The sequence below is a fragment of the Helicoverpa zea genome, chromosome 1 (assembly GCF_022581195.2).
Source record: "Helicoverpa zea isolate HzStark_Cry1AcR chromosome 1, ilHelZeax1.1, whole genome shotgun sequence".
NCBI lineage: Eukaryota > Metazoa > Arthropoda > Insecta > Lepidoptera > Noctuidae > Helicoverpa > Helicoverpa zea.
In genome coordinates this window covers 12,872,289-12,890,593 of record NC_061452.1, presented here as the reverse complement: position 1 = coordinate 12,890,593, position 18,305 = coordinate 12,872,289, and the positions used below count along the sequence as shown (strand labels likewise).

Below are 18,305 nucleotides of genomic sequence, written 5' to 3'. Positions count from 1 at the left end.
ATAAATAAAGAATAGGGTCACGTGGGGTAATTGCAATAACGGGGTAATTGCAATAGGGTGCGTTTACGACCTAACTACTAAAATAAACTGGTGCTGCCATCTCTGATATGTGTAAAGTACTATTTGAACTTCGCGCCGTTTAATTCGCGAGAGAGTTTGACAGGTTGATGAGCGAATGAAACGTCATTAGTTGAGTGACGTCGATGCCGCGTGTTACACACTTTGCTATCCTAACTTTCAATCGGTTTTCATCTCGAAAAGAAACGTAAGTTTTTGAATTTATTTGTATTAATGTGATAATATTCTGTGTTGAGAATGAATCTAAATGATAATTTTAACTTAATTGGTGAAGGTTGTTTTTTTATGGCTATTATTGCATTTACCCCTTAAAATTTTAATGTTGGGGCAATCGTAATAACATGGCAAGGGGCAAATGTAAAGTTTTATTACAATTACCCCTGTCTTTCCAGATGGTGCGAAATTATCTAAAAAAAAAAGGACCTCCGAAATACTCGGAAGAAAAATTACAAAGAGCTCTTGATGAAATAAAAGCCGGTACGCTTACCATACACAAAGCGTCTGTTCTTTACGGAATTCCATTTGCAACATTGTATTGCCGAAACAAGGGAACTCGAGGAGCTATAAAAAAATGTAAGGGACGCAGAACTGCACTTCCCGAAAATGTTGAAAATGTTTTGGCAACATCTGTTAAAACACTTGCTAAATGGGGCTTTGGTCTTAGTCGGAAGGAAATTATAGAGCTAGTAGGCCAGTACGTTAACGTTAATAAAATAGAAACCCCATTTAAGAGAGGCATACCAGGGGAAGACTGGTTCCTTAATTTCAAAAAACGACATAATTTGTCAATCCGAAAGCCAGAACCATTAGAGTATGCGAGAAAAAAGGCTGCCACGGATCCATTCATCATCTATGGATATTTTGACCTTTTGAAAAAAATCCTGACAGAGCTAAACTTAGAAGACAAGCCCAAACAAATATGGAATTTGGACGAAAGCAGTCTCAGTCTCGATCCATCGAAATCCAGAATAGTAGGAGAAAGAGGTGAATGCTCATCCAGAGTTATCAGCACGTCTGGAAGAGAGAACACGACTTTTGTACTGGCTGCTAATGCTGCAGGTGGTCGAGCGCCACCTCTAATCATTTTTAAGGCGAAAAATGTATGGGACCAGTGGAAGGCACCCCCAGATAAGGAATATCCCGGTACAGCCTACGCTGCTACCCCGAATGGTTGGATGGAGACAGAGGTGTTTAAAAACTATTTTGAAAAAGTTCTTATACCAGCTCTGGGTAATGATCGACCTGTACTTGTCATATACGATGGCCACTCCACACATGTGTCTCTCAATCTAGTAGAAACTGCTTTGGCCAAAGACATAACAATTCTTAAACTGCCAGCTCACACAAGTGACCAACTGCAGCCATTGGACGTTTCTGTTTTCAAATCTTTTAAACAAAAATGGGACCAAACTGTTGCCTCTTGGCAGCGGCAGAATATTGGTAAAAAGCTACCTAAAGCGCTGTTCTCGCAATTTTTGGGAGAAACTTGGGTCAGTGTCAGTGAAAATGTTATCATGAGCGGATTTAGAAAGTCAGGGATATTTCCATTTAATTCTGACGTCATTCCAAGAGAAAATTTTTCTAAGGACGCTTTAGAGCGTTGGGAGATGCACCTTGCAGGTGAGCTTGCGAGAGATAATGAGGCGAGTCCTGATCCTCATCGGTCAACTTTTAATAACTCATCGCCATCGATTTTAAATCTACCAGCTTCCGAGGAGGAGGCCATTCCCACAACACCTCAATCGACAATTTTCAGTGATCAATCGTCACAGAATTCCGTACCAGTAAATCCTCAATCAAATGAGACGCCAGTCCATAATGCCACGCCAACAATATCATTTGAACAGATAATTCTTTCAACTATACAGCAAAAACAACTGCCTGTAAATAAAGAAAAGAAACGTAAGGTTGCCTCCGGTGCTGAAGTGGTTACGTCTGCTAGAATGCTCGAAGTATTAAAGGAAAAAGAAAAGTTAATCGCAAACAATAAAGCTAAAATAAACAAGAAAAAAGCTAAAATAAACAAGAAAATAGGAAAGAAAGAAATAAAAGTAAAGAAAAATGCTAAAGATTCAGAAAGTGACACTACAGATGCTGATTCAGATAATGAAGTGCATTATGCGAATTCTGACGAAAGTGAATGGTTGGAAGAGGAAGCTGAATATCTTATTGAGTCTGATGATGAAGATGTAATGGCAGGAATTAACAAAGAAAATGAACCAGGAGAGGATATTGGGCTAGATATTCATATTAACCAGTGGGTTATTGTTAAATATACTTTGGTGAAGGGACATAAATATTACGTAGGCTTCATTCAAAAACAGATAGACAGTCGTTGGGAGGTAAAGTTTGCACGACGTAAGGGGGCAGCTTTTGCATGGCCTATAATAGAAGATATTGATACAATTACCGCTGATTCCATAGTTAAAATATTGCCAAACCCTACAATAACCAAGCGTGGTATAATATACTTTGATTTCAAATTCAGAAATATGATTATTTCGTAAATACTTTTCCTTACAGACTAAATAATAGTCTGTAAGGAAAAGTTTTCCTTACAGACTAAATAATAGTCTGTAAGGAAAAGTTCATATCTTTGTAAGATTTCATGTGATCTCTTTGAAATAAAAAACCGAAGTTAATTTAATTTTCGCATTTTATTGCTATTACCCCTGATCGGCAACTATCTAAAATACTGAGAAATTGACCAAGATTATTACATTTACCCCTGAACACCGGGTAAATGTAATAAGTGAGGTATTTTTTTTTTTTATTTGAATATCTAAATTGTCAGAGTGATTTTAATTAAACAAATAACTTAAAACTTTAGTCCACTAAATACTTAATACACGTGATAATTATAAATTTAATACTCCTAAGAAGTAAAATGTTGTGTATGGTTGAATATATCATTCTAGTTATGGTACTCGCATTTACCCCACTTGACCCTATTTAATAAAACCTATAAACATTGACAACCCTTTATTTTCAGAATAAAGAAGCCTTCATCAGCAGCATTGATAACACACTAATCAGCAGCCTTGGGCCTGGTTTCAACGCACAGTGACTAGAGAGCAGTTCCGTGAGGGCAAAATATTTGTGGTGGATGCAAGCAGAAGTGACAAAAAACCGGACCAGTGAGTAACTTGCGTTTTTCGGGTTCCGTACATTATTTATACCTACCTGAAATGTGTAAATAATGTTTTTTTGTAGGAGCCTGCTAAAATGTCAATATCATACGTTTATTTCAATAACAAATGAAACAGTGAATTATTTGGATTAAAAATAAAACAAATGTGAGAGATATGATATGATTTTATTATTGTTTTGTTAATACATCGTTGGTATTAGTTATGAGCAATTTTTGGCACACTAGACTGCCGATTACAATTTTTAAATTGAAAGAAACTATCTCTTCAACAAATTATTTAAAACAAATAAAATTGGATTTTATGGGTATTATAATATCAAAATCATAGCTGCAAGTATTTTTTTCTACCTTGTATGCGTACAAAGTTTGTATTTACCAACCACTAACTAAAGTTAGAATGAGTTAAGGTTACTTATTCTTTATACACCAAACCTACCAACACCATTAAGGCGCGGCTCCACCGCGGTGCACGGAGAGGCTACGCACGTGTATTAAGCTTCGCTTTGTAAGAAAATGTATGTGGTTGTGTCCACTGCAACCCACGGAGAGGCTACGCATGAATTGACGTCATTGATACACGCGTGGCTTGCTCGAATAGGCGGTTACATAGCTCAACACTGTCAACGTGGGTCTACGTTTCCACTGGAGTACACGAATAAGACCCACGACTATGTACAGCTCGGTTATCGCAGAGCAGTTGTTGTAAGCGGTTACGTAGCTCAACGTCAGCGTGGGTCTACCCGTGCGCCGTGCCACGCTATACATAGTCGTGGGTCATATTCGTGTACTTCAGTGGAAACGTAGACCCACGTTGTCAAACAAATGAATACACGCAGCTAAAATGCGCCGCGTGTCCGTGCGCAGCGTGCACTGCGGTGGAGCCGCGCCTTTATTCTTGTCTCGCGAATTAGATCAGTTTCACACTAGCGCATTGTCCGTTCTGCTAATCTAGTGTGAAATCGCTCTTGTTCGGTAACACCGAAATAGCTCGCCAGACTTGTAAGTAGGTGTCAGTAGTTTTGTAGTTTTGCTGTATATAAGATATAAACTATGGCAACATTGATATTAATTGTAAGATATAAAATTGTGTATAGTGTTCTATTGCTAACGTGGTTTGTGCATTATGTAGTCAAAATTAATTATTTTTGGAATACACAACTTTATTTTATAAGGCGTGCTATTTTGTACTTGTAGTCATACAAACAGACATCGATATACATGTTTAGTTACTGTAATGTTGACAAAACAAACTGGCCGATAGTTATTCTAAGATACATACATACAACGTAATATAAAAGTATATAATAGGTATAAATATTTGCTATTTACATAAATATACAAGGGTACTAGATGGCCAAATTATTGTACTTTATTTGTAACAATTATTCTCTTAAACATGAGTTCTGACTTTCAAAAGTCAGTACGGATAGCATAAGTGATAATGTTTCACACTGGTGCGGTGGTTTTAAGATATGTAAGTATTACTATAATCCATTAAATGCCCAGCATCAAGAAATACATTAGTTTATTAGTAAGTCTAAATCCCAGCAGTTATTTATATTCCTGTTAGTCAACAGACGATCACTGGAATGTTTTACAACACTATTGCTAATTTAAATTAAATCATATACATTAGTAAGTTAATAACAATGAATTAAAAATAAATAAGAATATAAAAAAGATCTTACAATACTGTAAGTGAGAAACGTAACTATTAACTGCACATTTCGAATGCGATGGCTTAAACTTAAAAAGATAAATGACAAAATACGGCAAATCATTAATTTTCCTTACCTTAGTAAAACATTAGGCCGTAGATAATTAAAAATTACAAAGAATTTAACTGCGATCGAAAAAGATAAAATTTTTCACACCCATCTTAGAGTGAATGATTCGATTCATAGAGGGGTAAATAAATATAAAGTGATTTGTTGATGTTCTACCAAGTTTATACTGTGTAAGAATACATAAATGCTAATTCAAAAAGCTTACTAACAATATCAGTTCTCAAGTTTTAATACTTATTGTCGGATTACCTCAAAAACTTTCTAATTCGATTTGTTTAGTTTCCGATACAGATTGCAAAAGATTCACTGTAAGCATGTACGTCCTTTTTATACATTTTTGAGATATTTTTGAGGTATTTGAGATACCGCAATCGATAAGATCATACCTACATTACATAAACCATCAACAAAACACTTCGAAATTTAAATTTCCCACTACAAATCAAAACACTCACCTTCAATCCTCTTACTTCAAAAAAAGTAAAAAAAAAACACATTATTGCATATGTAAATCAGTCTTATAACACCAGGGCATGTCTTCCCCGAACTTGCACCTGTGTGCGTTGTTCTTCGCGTCGTACAGGAGCGAGTTGTCCACGTAAGCGTCACAGATGTTGCACCATACTGAGAGGTCGACTAGGGAGAGGACGAGAGCATGGCCCGTGGTGGCGCAGTGTGCTTGCATGTGACCGTTGATGCTGCGGGCGCAGGCTGTCTGGAAGTAAAAATATTTTTTTTATAAGGAAGTGCCAATAGGAATATGACACGTTAATAACTAGAAATAGGACTGCATATAGAGATTTCTCTATATATCTTTGAAAAAAAGTGAAGATTATTTTTTCTGCATAAAACAGGCAGTATTTTGGTAATGGATGGGATGTTGCTTGAGACATGGCAGTAGACCGAAAAGTAGGGTAGGAAAAAACATGCTGCGCCAAGCTCAAATAGAATTGGGATAAGAGCAGGAGTATGATGATTTGGTAATGGATGGAATTTTTATAAAAAACTACTCAATCGTATTTCTAAGGAAAATTGGCAAACTGCTGACAGGTTACTTAAGGTTCAGTAAACTAAAGATTGATATCAGCACTTACCACATAACAATGCAAACACACCCAATTCTCTTCAGTATGATCGCAATCGATACATTTAACTCCTTGCTCGAACTTCACATCATCAGGTATTGTATACAAGGAGTCTAAATGAGGACACCAGCGCTGCGGTATCACCGCAAACATATCGCCATCGACTATCGATTGCATATTCTCGGCCAAATACTCGACTAACGTCGGCTTTTTCCCACCACTAGACCCCGCTTGAGCTGGCTTTATAGGATTCGATTGTTCTTTTTTCGAATCTGGTGAACTGCTACTAGCGGAGGCAGAGGGTTCGGAACTTTTTGAAGGTTTGGGCTTTTCGTCTTCATCGTCTGTGCCGCAATGGATGCCATCAGAACACTTCTTTTCTATATTCAAATTCAAATTGCTCATGCTGGCCTCAAGCGATGATTCCAAATGGCTCGCACTGGACTTAGTTGATTCATTATGAAGGTCCTCACTGCAGGCCGACACTTCTAGTTCACTTGATTCTATGACTAACCCTCTGGAAGGTAACGGGGGTTCTAGAACATTATCAGAGGGTAAAGCCACTTGGAACTTGAGACACTTCCAGTACTGTTTGTGTGTGTTGATGACGTCGTTGATGGAGTCAATGGCTGCCCAATGGCAGGGGGTTTTGGGGTCATAGTGGTGTAGGATGGGGTCGCCTAGTAACGCTTTGCTGCACATGGTCATGGCGTAGGATATGCTGGTGATGTTGTAGCCGCCTTCGAGGCAGAGGATGACGCGGCCCCCAGCTAGACCTCGGAGCAGTTGTGTCATTCTACCGTAGCATTCCGGAGTTACTTTGCAACCTGGTAATGGAATTAGTTGTAAATACAGTGTGTAGGATACTAAAATTAATTTCTATTGTAACATAATTTGGAAAAATATAACAGTTATTTATAGAATTCAAGTGAAACTTGAATCCCTTCATTGAAATTAATTTTCATCTAACTATGAAAAAAGTTTCTATCTCTCATTTACCGTGGAAAAGCAATTAAGACTTTAAAAAATACCATTAAAATAATTTTACCTAATAAGAAAATTTCTATTAACATACGAAGAAGTGTTCCCTGGTATTCTTTCAATGAAATAACAGGTAAAAGTAAATAAAATATTAGAAATTTAATAATATACCTCCCAGCGGGTCTCCCACACAGGCGTCGAAGCCAGCGGACACGATGACGAGCTGCGGGTTGTACGCGTACGCGATGGGCAGGATCACTTGCGTGAACGCCGTCAGGTACTCCGTATCACCCATATTGCGCTGACAACATTGTGTTACGGTCATTTTTTACACATAAGTACTAAAAATGGAATTAGTATATAGAATTTCAAGACTTGAAAAGAAAATATATCACATTACACTGATGTCCATGTAGTGTTAGGAATTCTATACTGTTATTATAAGCATATCCGTAGGTATGTTTCGAATGTCTATAATTAAACATTCTTCTTATGTGACAAAAAAAGTGTTTTTTTTTCATATCACTGTGTAAAATAATGCGCAAAACAATTTTATATTTCGCGCAAAATTGCGCGACCTATTACCTCCGATATTTCAACTTTTAAATTAAGGTTTACTATGGTTACATTTTTCAAAAAAAAAATTTGTAGACATGTAAATTCCAAATCAAATATGAGAGTCTATATACCTTATTCCACGGAACATTGACATTGAACCCTTCCCCCTTCCCCTCTCCGACGGCGGTGTGGTCGGCGTCCTTCGAGTGCGGGAAGAACGAGCCGTGGTCGTAGCGGTGGATCGACATGTAGAGAATCTGCAATGTTAATATATAGTTGTAGATAAAGGGGGAAGCTAGTTGATGAAGTTTGCGCAACGCTTGGCGCGGTCAGTTCGTGGATGGGTGACCATCTGTATGTCACGCCTAGTTTCGAAAGGCACGAATCGTATGCTTGGCTGTTCTTTATACATATTTGACAGTATACACCTATGGTGCTCATAAGACTAAAAGTTCTACCAGGTTGTCCAGGTAATTGCGTTGACGAGGTCAGATAGGCAATTTTTCCATGTAAAATACTGGAACTCAGCTGCATCCGGTTAGACTGGAAGCCGACCCCAACATAATTGGGAAAGCCTGTTCCCTACAGCGAGCGCCAGATGATATGATGTTACTCATTACTATGATATCTTTGCTAGGAGCACGGCAAGCTTCAACAAACTACCCATTAAGTTGAACATTGATCTTTATTGTACATCGGCTAGCACGACAAGGCAGATTTTAGCAAAACAGTTTTTTCAATAACTATTGTTTTTTTTTTTTAATTTTTATTAACTAAGTACCTACCATTATCGCACGAACTGTAGTGTTATTGTTGTAATTGTATTATGAACACAGTTTAATAACGTAAAAAAAAATTGTAATAGGTTACGTCAAATTAACATAATATCATGTATATGTGGAGGCTTGTTATTGGCAATGTTTAATATTAATTTGTCTTCTCATAGTTTGTACTTCGTTTCGTCTGTAAGCTTTCTTTAAAATTAATTTTAAAAAAATTACATGTACTGTCCTTTGAAGTATCATAACTTTCTATGATAAAATAAACCACACTAAAACTCACTCTATTATCATCATAAGTAATCCTCTGCGTCCCATTTCCATGATGTACATCCCAGTCCAGTATGAGCACTCTGTTGAGCCCGTGAGTATGTATGGCGTACTTAGCGGCGGCGGCTGCGTTGTTGAGCAGACAGAAGCCGGACGGTATGTCGTCGTCGGCGTGGTGGCCGGGCGGACGGATCACGCAGACTCCACTGCCTACTTCGTTTGATAGGACGGCGTCTACCATCTGTGGGTGTAAATAATGTTACATTTTTAATAAATAATACCTTCCTTAACTTATACTCGGAATTATTCAAAATTGTTTCCTAGTACCTACAGCACTGGTTTCCAAATGGCACCAGAATGAACAAGAGGTTTTTAACCTTTTCACCGCCACGCCATATCGGTATTCCTATGCCCTGTACGCCAAGCCCGAAAATCTTAATTAAATATCTACTAAAAAATACATAAAAGTAATGATTTAATAGGTTTATTTTGTATTTTTCTGCGACCTGTTTTTTGTCGAGTATAGCCGTCGTTGGCGCACAGGGCACGCTTGCTCATGTCGGCTATAGCCGACATTGGCGTTCAAAAGGTTAATAAGTGAAATCTGGTACAGGGAGTGTCATTGACGACTTCCCTACTTCAAAACAAGGTTAAGCATATAAAATAATGATTTAAAAAATAACATTAGTAACAAGATGAAAAGTATTACAATATAAACATACCTGTAAGACGCAGCCTGCAGCGACTGTAGCGCTTTCAAGCGAGTCCGGATGGAAATACACGGAGTCGTAGTCTTCCTTCTGAATGTTTAAATTCCTTAGTTTCGTCGTGGCCAGTTCTTTTAGCCTGGAAACATATGTCATGATATAAAATAGGCGTTTACTTAGGGCCTACGCAGACCGGGACAGCATGGCAAGGGATTTTATTAACTTTTACTAATGGACATTCAACTGTACTGGTACAGAAATACGACATAAATTGCTATGCTTTAAAATGGTGCCGTGGCATTGAAAGGGATTTTATCGCATAAAAGACGCGCCACAGGCTCCCGTGACGGGATGCCGTGGCATACTGCGGTAGGCAATGGCATACTGCGGTAGGCAATGGCATACTGCGGCAGGCAATGGCATGCCAAGGACTCCGGCGATCCTAGTGATATACTGCAGACTGCGGCACATGCCGTGGCAAAATGCTGAAATGCCGCGGTATCTAAGCGGCCTGTGTGCACTTACTCACGGCAAAATCTTTTGCCATGACGTCCCGGTCTGCGCAGGCCTTTATGGGTATATAATATAAGGATATTTATACGGTATAACGATGTGTTTAGGAGGGCACGTTAAACTCTAGGGTCAGGCTTCAGTTTAACGATCTTTGGCAGTCGTTACGGGTAGTCAGAAGCTCTCGGTCTAGGCATCTGACAACCAGTCGTTCCTAAGGGTATTAGGTTGCCCGGGTAACTGAGCTAAAACACTGGTACTGGCATCCGGTTAGACTGGAAGCCGACCCCAACAGAGTTCCGAAAAGGCTCTGGAGATGATAATATTAAGACTTTTTCAGTATGAATAATTCAAATAATTTCAGTAACCTGTTGAGATGTCCCTCAGTATGTACAGCGAGTATATCGTCGTCGGTAGCCGGCCGGGCGGACAGCTGCCGCATGCGGTCCAGCAGAGCGAAGTCGCGGTGCCGCTCGTGAATGCGCATGATTCGCTCCGGACATTCTACGTGACCGCTGTGGAGTTAAATTTATGTACAAACAAAAAAATAATATTTTTTTCTTTATTATATTAGCATACACAGATTATCACATAGGTAAAGCTCGAGTCACACCAAAATGGCGGCCGGCAGCGCTGCGGCGAGCACTTTCAGTGTGAAATAATTTTCAACTTTAACTCCATACTTAAAAGACCAATATCGCTTAAATTTCGGTATGACTCGGATCTAAGAACTCGTGACTAAGCCAAAGCCGCGTGGATCGATCGATCATAAGGTTAAGCAACGCTCGACTCGATCGGTCCGTGACCAACTTGTTATGACGATAACATTCAAAGTCAAATGATGGAAGTTTCACTTACTATCATTTGAATTATTTGTGTCCTATCAGAAATGAAATAGAGTACAATATTGTCTGCAAATATTTTAAATGATATTTTAAATGTTTGTGTCATAAATTCAGTCATATTTACTTACGGTTCGCAGACGTTCTTATGTTTGAGCATGGCTGTGTCGTAAATATAGCCCACTGCGTGCTGTGGTATTGTGAGATCCGTCACTGCGGTAGAACATACATTTATTATATTAATAACTAGCTTTTGCCCGCGGCTTCGCTCCCGTCAACTGACTTCTCTACTTTACCCTATTTTTTTTTTTTTCATAAGAACCTTCTCCTGACAATAACAAACACAACAAAAAAAGAATTAGCCAAATTGGTCCAGGCGTTGTTGAGTTATGCGCTTACCAACACATTTTGTGATTCATTTTTATATTATAGATGTAATTAAATATAAAATAAAAGCGAAAATTTGTGTGTTAGTATGTTCATTACTTTTGCACGCGCGAAAACCATTTCTTATCAACGTTGAAAGGAATATAGCCTTGTACATCACGATAACACGTAGGCTAACTTATATCCGCTTGGGATAGCAGATCGTTAGTTCACGAAAAACCCTTTTCCATTAAGAACAAGACGGAGATAAGACAAAAGAAGATCGTAAATTCTATAAAACAAATTTTAAATTGTTTACTGCTCCTTGACGATCATTTACGCTTACAATTATTTTACCTTACCTAATCTCATATGTTTCAACCGTTCAGCTATCCTCTTTATCGTGTTACTATCCTGCACGGGATAGCAGTTTCTGGTAGCAAAGGTATCCGGCTAGGTTTCATCACCTTCCCACTTGATAGTACCCGTATGTTTGATGAATGTTCCCCAATAAATTATTAAACTTCCAATTATTAAAGCTCACCTAATCTCAAATGGTTCAACCGCTCAGCTATCCTCTTTATCGTGCCACTATCCTGCACGGGATAGCAGTTTCTGGTCGCAAAGGTATCCGGCCTGGTTTCATCGCCTTCCCACTTGACAGTGACCGTATGTTTCAGCCTGTTGGCATCGCAGACATTGGGCGGCCCGCTAGTTGAGTAAGTCGGTTGGAAATTGTAGCAGTTCCAATGTGGTTTTTGGGCGTATATGCAGTTTAGTATTGTGTCTCTTATTCTGTGGATGAATAAAGTTTGTTTTAGTAATTGTTGTTTTTTAGTATATTTAGGCTATTTATGGCATATTGGAAGTGAATGTAATTACCGATTTAGTAAACAAATAAAATGAAGGTGAAATGCAGCTGGCTGAAAGGCCGGTTTATTTAAGTTTAGAGATTGATTGATTAAAATCATTTATTGTTTCTACTTTGTTCGAACATTTGAGTTTTTCTTTAGAAAGATTTAGCTTCACCGCACTTATCAATTTGTATCAAGCGTCAAGTTATAATAATTAACTTTTCTTATCAACACAAATACAATCGACACTCACTCATCACTAGGCTCAGGCACTTGCTCCAACTTGGGCGGGGCGCGGCCTAGCAGCGTCCGCAGCGTTAGCGCCGCCCCCTCCGCCAGAGACGTCAGGCAGTACCCGCCCTCCAGCACCACGCCCACTCGCGGACATACTGACATCAGTGCTTGTGTTAGGTGCCCGTATACTGCTGGTGTTAGTTCCATTTCACCCTGGGAATATATTCGGAAATTACTTGTTTGAACATTTTTTTTTGCGAGTGCAGTTACTGGCAAATCAGTTTGATTTGCTAAAGATGACAAGCTGACAAACAAAGCATATATTATACAGTTACACTGTCACTTCTTTCTCATTCAACCCAAAAGATACTCAGTCTAAATAAGTATAACAACAACGTACTCTCACATAGACAAATCCAGTTCACCCTCACAATAAACTTCTATCCCACAGACATAGTACACACACACATACATATAGACACAATTAAACACCCCCTTGTTTTCATAGGAGGTTAAAAATGCTATGTATTTTTTAACAATGATTAAAGGCTCGAGCAGACCGGATGCGTATGCGTAACCACGCGCGTAGTCACGCGCGTAGTTACGGCGTAACCATGAGTTGTAATGTATGGAAATGTATGAGACAGGCCACACCGCTTGCGTAACGACGCGCGTGTCTACGTTACGCATACGCATCCGGTCTGCTCGAGCCTTTATTATGCTTGCTTACGATCACTATTTTCATCTCAAATACACTGAAAATGTAAACGAAGATATACCACACTTTAAAACCCAAAACACAGCATCAAACAAGCTCCCAAACACACAAACTTTCACAAATATCCAACCTTTTCATCTCCCAACGCGGAGTCGTACCCAGCCGACACGATAACAAGTTCGGGGGCGAACTGAAAGAGACAGATACATACAAAATGCTAGTGTTAGAGAGAGATGACTATATGTACCTCAGGACAGCCGTAGGCCGCGTCGTAGCCGGCTGATATTATGATGAGCTCCGGCTGATACTGTCGTGACAAAAATTAGTTTATAGATGATATTTGGGTAGGTAAAGTTGGGAATGTTTTAATTAAGAAAACTAAATAATGGATTGTACAAGTTTTACCATAAAAAAAATACAGAAAAACACATTAAGATATTACAAAATATAAAACGACGACGGTTTCATTGATAAGCTAAATAATACAAAAACTAAATTGCATTATACTTCTTCGAGTATTAAATTATATGCCAGAAAGAATGGCATGAAACATGTCGTGGACTTTAGTACCTATCAATTTTTTTTTGGGATTGTGATTTATTATTGTATTGCATTTTATTAAAAAAAAAAAAGTTATCTATATATTTTTTTCATAATACATGTATTTGTTTTACAGACAGGACAATACCTAGATAACTTTTAAAACTTTTATTCTATGATGACAAAAACGAACTGTTTCTCATCTATAGCTTTATTGATTGATAGTGTTGAAAGATTACATTTGTAACTACTACTGACCTCAAACGCCATCGGCAATAACAGCTGATGCCATATAGCTAGATAATCATCCGTCATGCCAGTCTTATTCAGTGGCATGTTAACCAATCTCTTTCACAACCTATGACTCGTATTTATTCATTTTAGATAGGTATAGACGGTAATTCTTACATTTATTCTCTTGCCTATACAAATCAAAATTTATATCCAAACTACTATTATAAATGCGAAAGTAATTTAACTCCGTCTGTCTGTTTTTCCTAACGCCTAAACTACTGAACCGATTTGTGTGAAATTTGGTACAGACAAAGTTTGGAACTTGAGAAAGGATATAGGATAGTTTATATCTCGGACTTTTGAAGAGTACTCTTGGAAACGCGATGTAACCGAAATCGACGCGGGCGAAGCCGCGGGCGGAAATCTAGTATTAACTAAAACTGACCTCAAAAGCCATCGGCAGTAACAGCTGATGCCATATAGCTAGATAATCGCCGTCCGTCATGCCAGTCTTGTTCAGCGGCACGTTAAAGTTATACCCCTTCCCTCGGCCGGCGCCGACGTAGTGGAAGTTGGACTGGCGCAGGTTCGGCCAGAACGAGCCGTGCTCGTAGCGGTGGATCGAGAAGTATACTACTCTGGAAATTTATGAATAAAGTATGTTTTTAAATCTGTATTTTTCTGAGCCGCAAGATACAAGTTGTGCTTAGATTGTGGGTCAGTATCAATGTAAGCATTGTTAGGTTACTTTGGGTTAATAAATACTTTTTTATTTATTTTCATTGGTGGTTTTTGAATACGGTCCGTTTGAGTTACATTACTACAAGATTATAAAATCAGTAACAGTGCAGGGTCATCATTTTTTTCTTTTAATTTTGAGGCATCCGCGAAATCTCTCTCGTCTCTAATTTGGGTGACACACAATGAGCTTACCTGGGGTCATTGTAAAACATTTGTTGTGTAGCCTGTCCATGGTGTACATCCCAGTCCACTATTAGTATCCTGCAAACAGAAATACATTTATTGTTGGGTGTATACAAATGTTACAAATGGGGATAAGCTTAACAGAATCAGTTCATATCTCATGTTATAAAATTAACTTTCAATAGCAAAGAGGCATTTGTGCCAGATGCAGACCAAAAACAAATTTGACTTGTTTTCAACTCAAAAGGAATTTCGCAAAAGTTACATAATACAATTGTTTTTGTCTTAGTCACTTTTATCCACATACCTATTAACTCCTCTAGCATCGATGGCATGTTTAGCAGCTAAAGCCACGTTATTATAGAAGCAGTATCCGCAGGGCTCCGCCCTCATGGCGTGGTGTCCGGGCGGCCGGACCAGCGCCGCGCCGTTCTGTAGCTCGCCTGATACTATGCGATCTATTAAGTCGATGGTTGAGCCTGCTGCTAGGAGGGCTAGCTCGTGGGTACTCTGTAAAGATTGGTGTTAAGTTGCAAAGGTTATTCAAACTTGGCTACAAAACAGCAGTTTTTAGACGTCAAAATTTACAAAAGACAACCCCCAAAACGACCACCCCTAACAACATCGTATGTATTTTTTTTTAAAGAAAAAAATACGAATTACATTGCTACATCTAATGTCTTAAACACTCGAGAAACAACGCTTTATTGACTGGATAGCTAAGCGGCATCAACAATAGACTCATTGAACTTATTTTTTATCATCATCATCATCATGATATGATATGCAGATAGAAGAGTATAGAAGGAGAAAACATGCTGCGCCGACCCCAAATAAAATTGGGATAAGGGCAGGAGGATGATGATGAATCCTATTCATTTGTGATAGATTGACATGCCTATGTGGCCCAGTAGATGTATTTCGAAATAAACTCACCGGATGTATATAAACAGCATCATATTTAGCGGACAGTTCCTCCAGGTATTTAAGGTCGTTGTTCTGATGTGTGGTCTCCATCATGTCGTACACGGACGGCGAGTGTAGAGCACATAGCTCCTCCTTAGTCGCCGCTCGAGGTGGGTACTGCTTGCATTGCTCGATTAAGTTTAGTTCATGGCACCTGGAATATAGCATAAAACTTACTACTATAACTATAGGTTTTTTCTGGTATACAAATAAGCTAGAATTTAATTTAACTATTGCAACCCAGGATAGGATGTATAGAAGAGGATGAATAAATTACTAGAAACATGATTCATTAATTGGTTAAGCCCAAAATATTTAACCAACGTCAAAAAAGGAGGAGGTCTTTCGATGTCAGTTTTGAGATTAAAATGTCGTAGGCTATTGCAAATCTCTTTATTATTACATATCAAATTTTCGGGTATATGTAACGAATTATCTCGAAATGGTAAAATTCTATGTCACCTTTGTATAACGCTGGTCAACCGCTCAGGACACTCAGGATACTGATCATCCCACAGACATCGATGTTCCGCCATGCGCGGCTCCGTCACAAGACCTGTTGGACCCTTCACTTTTGATTTAGAATCCATGGCCTGAAACACATTAGGAATAGAATCTGTGTTAGAATCAAAATTTCAATATTAGAGGTTGTTATGGAACTTCAAAAGCTAGGACTATGTTTCCAAAAAGTAGTACAAGGCAAGATCCAGCAAGAAACTCTCCTCTTCTAAAATAGTATACTTTAAGTACTTTACATAATTTACACATGTGGTAATCAGTTTAAACAAATATAGCTTAGTATAAAGTATACCCATAAAAATGTGAAGAGACACAGCCTTCAACATAACAATGCCATAAAACTCAGTGTAAGCAAATAGTGAGCTTATTCAAGTAACACTAACAAAGTATATCAATAAGGTACATACTTTGTTACTCTCATAAGCGATAAATATATGAAATGAAATCACAATTAGCCTAATTTTGAAAATTTAAATTATATATTAGGCATGTTTTAGCAGTTGGTATAAAATAAAATATATTTCTGATTGACCAAGTACTTACAATTTGATAATGATCTCTCAGTTCAGTGTCAAAACCGTGCTTCTTCTTCTGCTGGGCTTTACGTTTAGCAGCGATCACTAGCGCTGACGGCTGTAACAAGTTACACACTAAAATTTATAGGAAACTAGCTGGTGCCCGCGACTTCGTCTGCGCAGGTTTAGTATTTCGAACAATATGTTTACAAATTGTAGCCTATGTGTTATTCTGATGTATAAGCTATATTATTGTAAAGTTTCATTAAAATCCATTCAGTAGTTTTTGCATGAAAGAGTAACAAACATCCATACATCCATACATACAAACTTTCGCGTTTATAATATTAGTAGGATTTCATTTCCAAAACATTTGGACAAAATTCGTTAACACCTACTGATAAAATAAAATATATTCAGGTCTTAATTACTCTAAATTTCTCACTGTAAACTAATTAACCTACATATTATAAAGTAGGCATCATTAGAATCATTGATCAATTATTGTTGTTATCATCATGTACTAACATAAGTATGTTTTATATAAAAATCCAAAAAAATAAATACAAAAACTGAATTTACTTACTGTGCTAAATTAAAATAGTTCTATCGAGTTAAAAAGTATTTTTAGCAAGTTTTGATTGGAAAGTAAGAATTATATTACAATCTCACTAATTAAAACTCCTTGACATGTGTACCGATAACAGATTGCGTACACACTGATATGAATACTACAGATACATAATATAATACTCATTTACCAACGCTATAAAGATAATACTCTTTATACTACCCAAGTTGTATTTGTTTTGCATTCTTATCTTTCATACAAGTTTAAATAAAATTTCAGGTGATAACACTATGGTTCTGCAGTTAGAAGTGCAATGTTCCAGGTTCAATGCCCGGTTTACTTTTTTTACATAGTTAACAATGAGTCAGGGTTTATTCTAAGACTGTAGGCTGTTCTTTGTTTGAATATTATTCAAAAATGTTATTGTCTGGTCTACTTAGAATTCATCCTACATGAGGTGCAGATCAATAAGGCTATTATGCTAATAAATGACGCAGTGGCCGCCGTGGCCCTTGTGTAGGCGGCGCTGCATTGCATGATTAATTCATTACCTTAGCCCCGGCAGACATTGCACGAGTCTGAATCTTGGCCTTGCGAGCACCATTTCTGGTCACAATGCTTGATGCAGGCGGTGTCACCTTCTTACTCTCTCCAGACGAACGGCGCGCTTGTGTAGGCGGTGGGGTTGACTAAAATATTACCAAAATCGTTAACAAACTTCCACACGCTCGATAGTATAGCGCGCCAACTCTAAATATACACAAAATATGATTTTAACCTCACCATTGTCACTGAAAAAACAAGCCACTTAAGTTATTGTTCACAAAAGATTTCACATTGGCAGCAATAATCTGCGAACTACGTGGTCATTGTTAATTATTGCGGTATGTTCATAGTCAAAACAATACAATTGAAATCAGGTGCTCCAAAAATACGCGGTGCCAATGACCAGTGAATTTGCTTATGGTTTTGACAGGAGACGAGACAGTCAATGTCATGTTTAAGACGCTCGGATACTAAAACTTAGTAAAGACATCAATAAAGGAATATTTGCTTTTGAAGTTAAACAACTATTTTTCCTCTTCTCGAGTGAACTTCAAGTTTAACTCAGTAATG

At 38.0% G+C, this 18,305-nt stretch overlaps 2 protein-coding genes across 4 annotated transcripts; one reads left to right on the top strand and one right to left on the bottom strand.

Moving 5' to 3' along the window:
* Positions 1-33: 33 nt before the first annotated feature.
* LOC124635108 lies at positions 34-2,725 on the top strand. Its single transcript, XM_047170903.1, has 2 exons — positions 34-265; positions 471-2,725. The coding sequence occupies exon 2, from the start codon at positions 471-473 to the stop codon at positions 2,583-2,585; it is 2,115 nt and encodes a 704-aa protein (XP_047026859.1). The 5' UTR covers positions 34-265; the 3' UTR covers positions 2,586-2,725.
* Positions 2,726-3,377: 652 nt separating this feature from the next.
* On the bottom strand, positions 3,378-18,165 carry LOC124635088 (histone deacetylase 6). 3 transcript variants are annotated; one of them, XM_047170885.1, is made up of 20 exons: positions 17,973-18,165; positions 17,741-17,878; positions 16,647-16,736; positions 16,047-16,177; positions 15,555-15,738; positions 14,926-15,128; positions 14,628-14,696; positions 14,140-14,332; positions 13,051-13,110; positions 12,222-12,415; positions 11,659-11,909; positions 10,880-10,961; positions 10,275-10,421; positions 9,412-9,535; positions 8,703-8,930; positions 7,772-7,897; positions 7,254-7,383; positions 6,111-6,928; positions 4,122-5,731; positions 3,378-3,676 (listed from the first exon to the last, which is right to left on the bottom strand). In XM_047170885.1, the coding sequence occupies exons 1-19, from the start codon at positions 17,973-17,975 to the stop codon at positions 5,513-5,515; spliced, it is 3,390 nt and encodes a 1,129-aa protein (XP_047026841.1). In that variant the 5' UTR covers positions 17,976-18,165; the 3' UTR covers positions 3,378-3,676; positions 4,122-5,512. The 3 variants fall into 3 exon arrangements, with proteins under 3 accessions (XP_047026841.1, XP_047026834.1, XP_047026850.1); XM_047170878.1 differs by lacking the exon at positions 13,051-13,110 and adding an exon at positions 13,168-13,227 and having other exon boundaries at positions 17,973-18,164; XM_047170894.1 differs by lacking the exons at positions 13,051-13,110; positions 17,741-17,878; positions 17,973-18,165 and adding exons at positions 13,168-13,227; positions 17,205-17,346.
* Positions 18,166-18,305: the final 140 nt, after the last annotated feature.

What these genes read in the sequence shown, in the direction of transcription:
- LOC124635108 (XM_047170903.1), top strand. Translation starts at nt 471, where the DNA reads ATGGTGCGAAATTATCTAAAAAAAAAAGGACCTCCGAAATACTCGGAA.
- LOC124635088 (XM_047170885.1), bottom strand. An exon ending in ACTGAGGGACATCTCAACAG is followed by an intron (nt 9,536 to 10,274) that starts GTTACTGAAATT and finishes ATATGTTTCCAG; the next exon opens with GCTAAAAGAACTGGCCACGA. An exon ending in CTGCAGGCTGCGTCTTACAG is followed by an intron (nt 8,931 to 9,411) that starts GTATGTTTATAT and finishes TTACACCCACAG; the next exon opens with ATGGTAGACGCCGTCCTATC.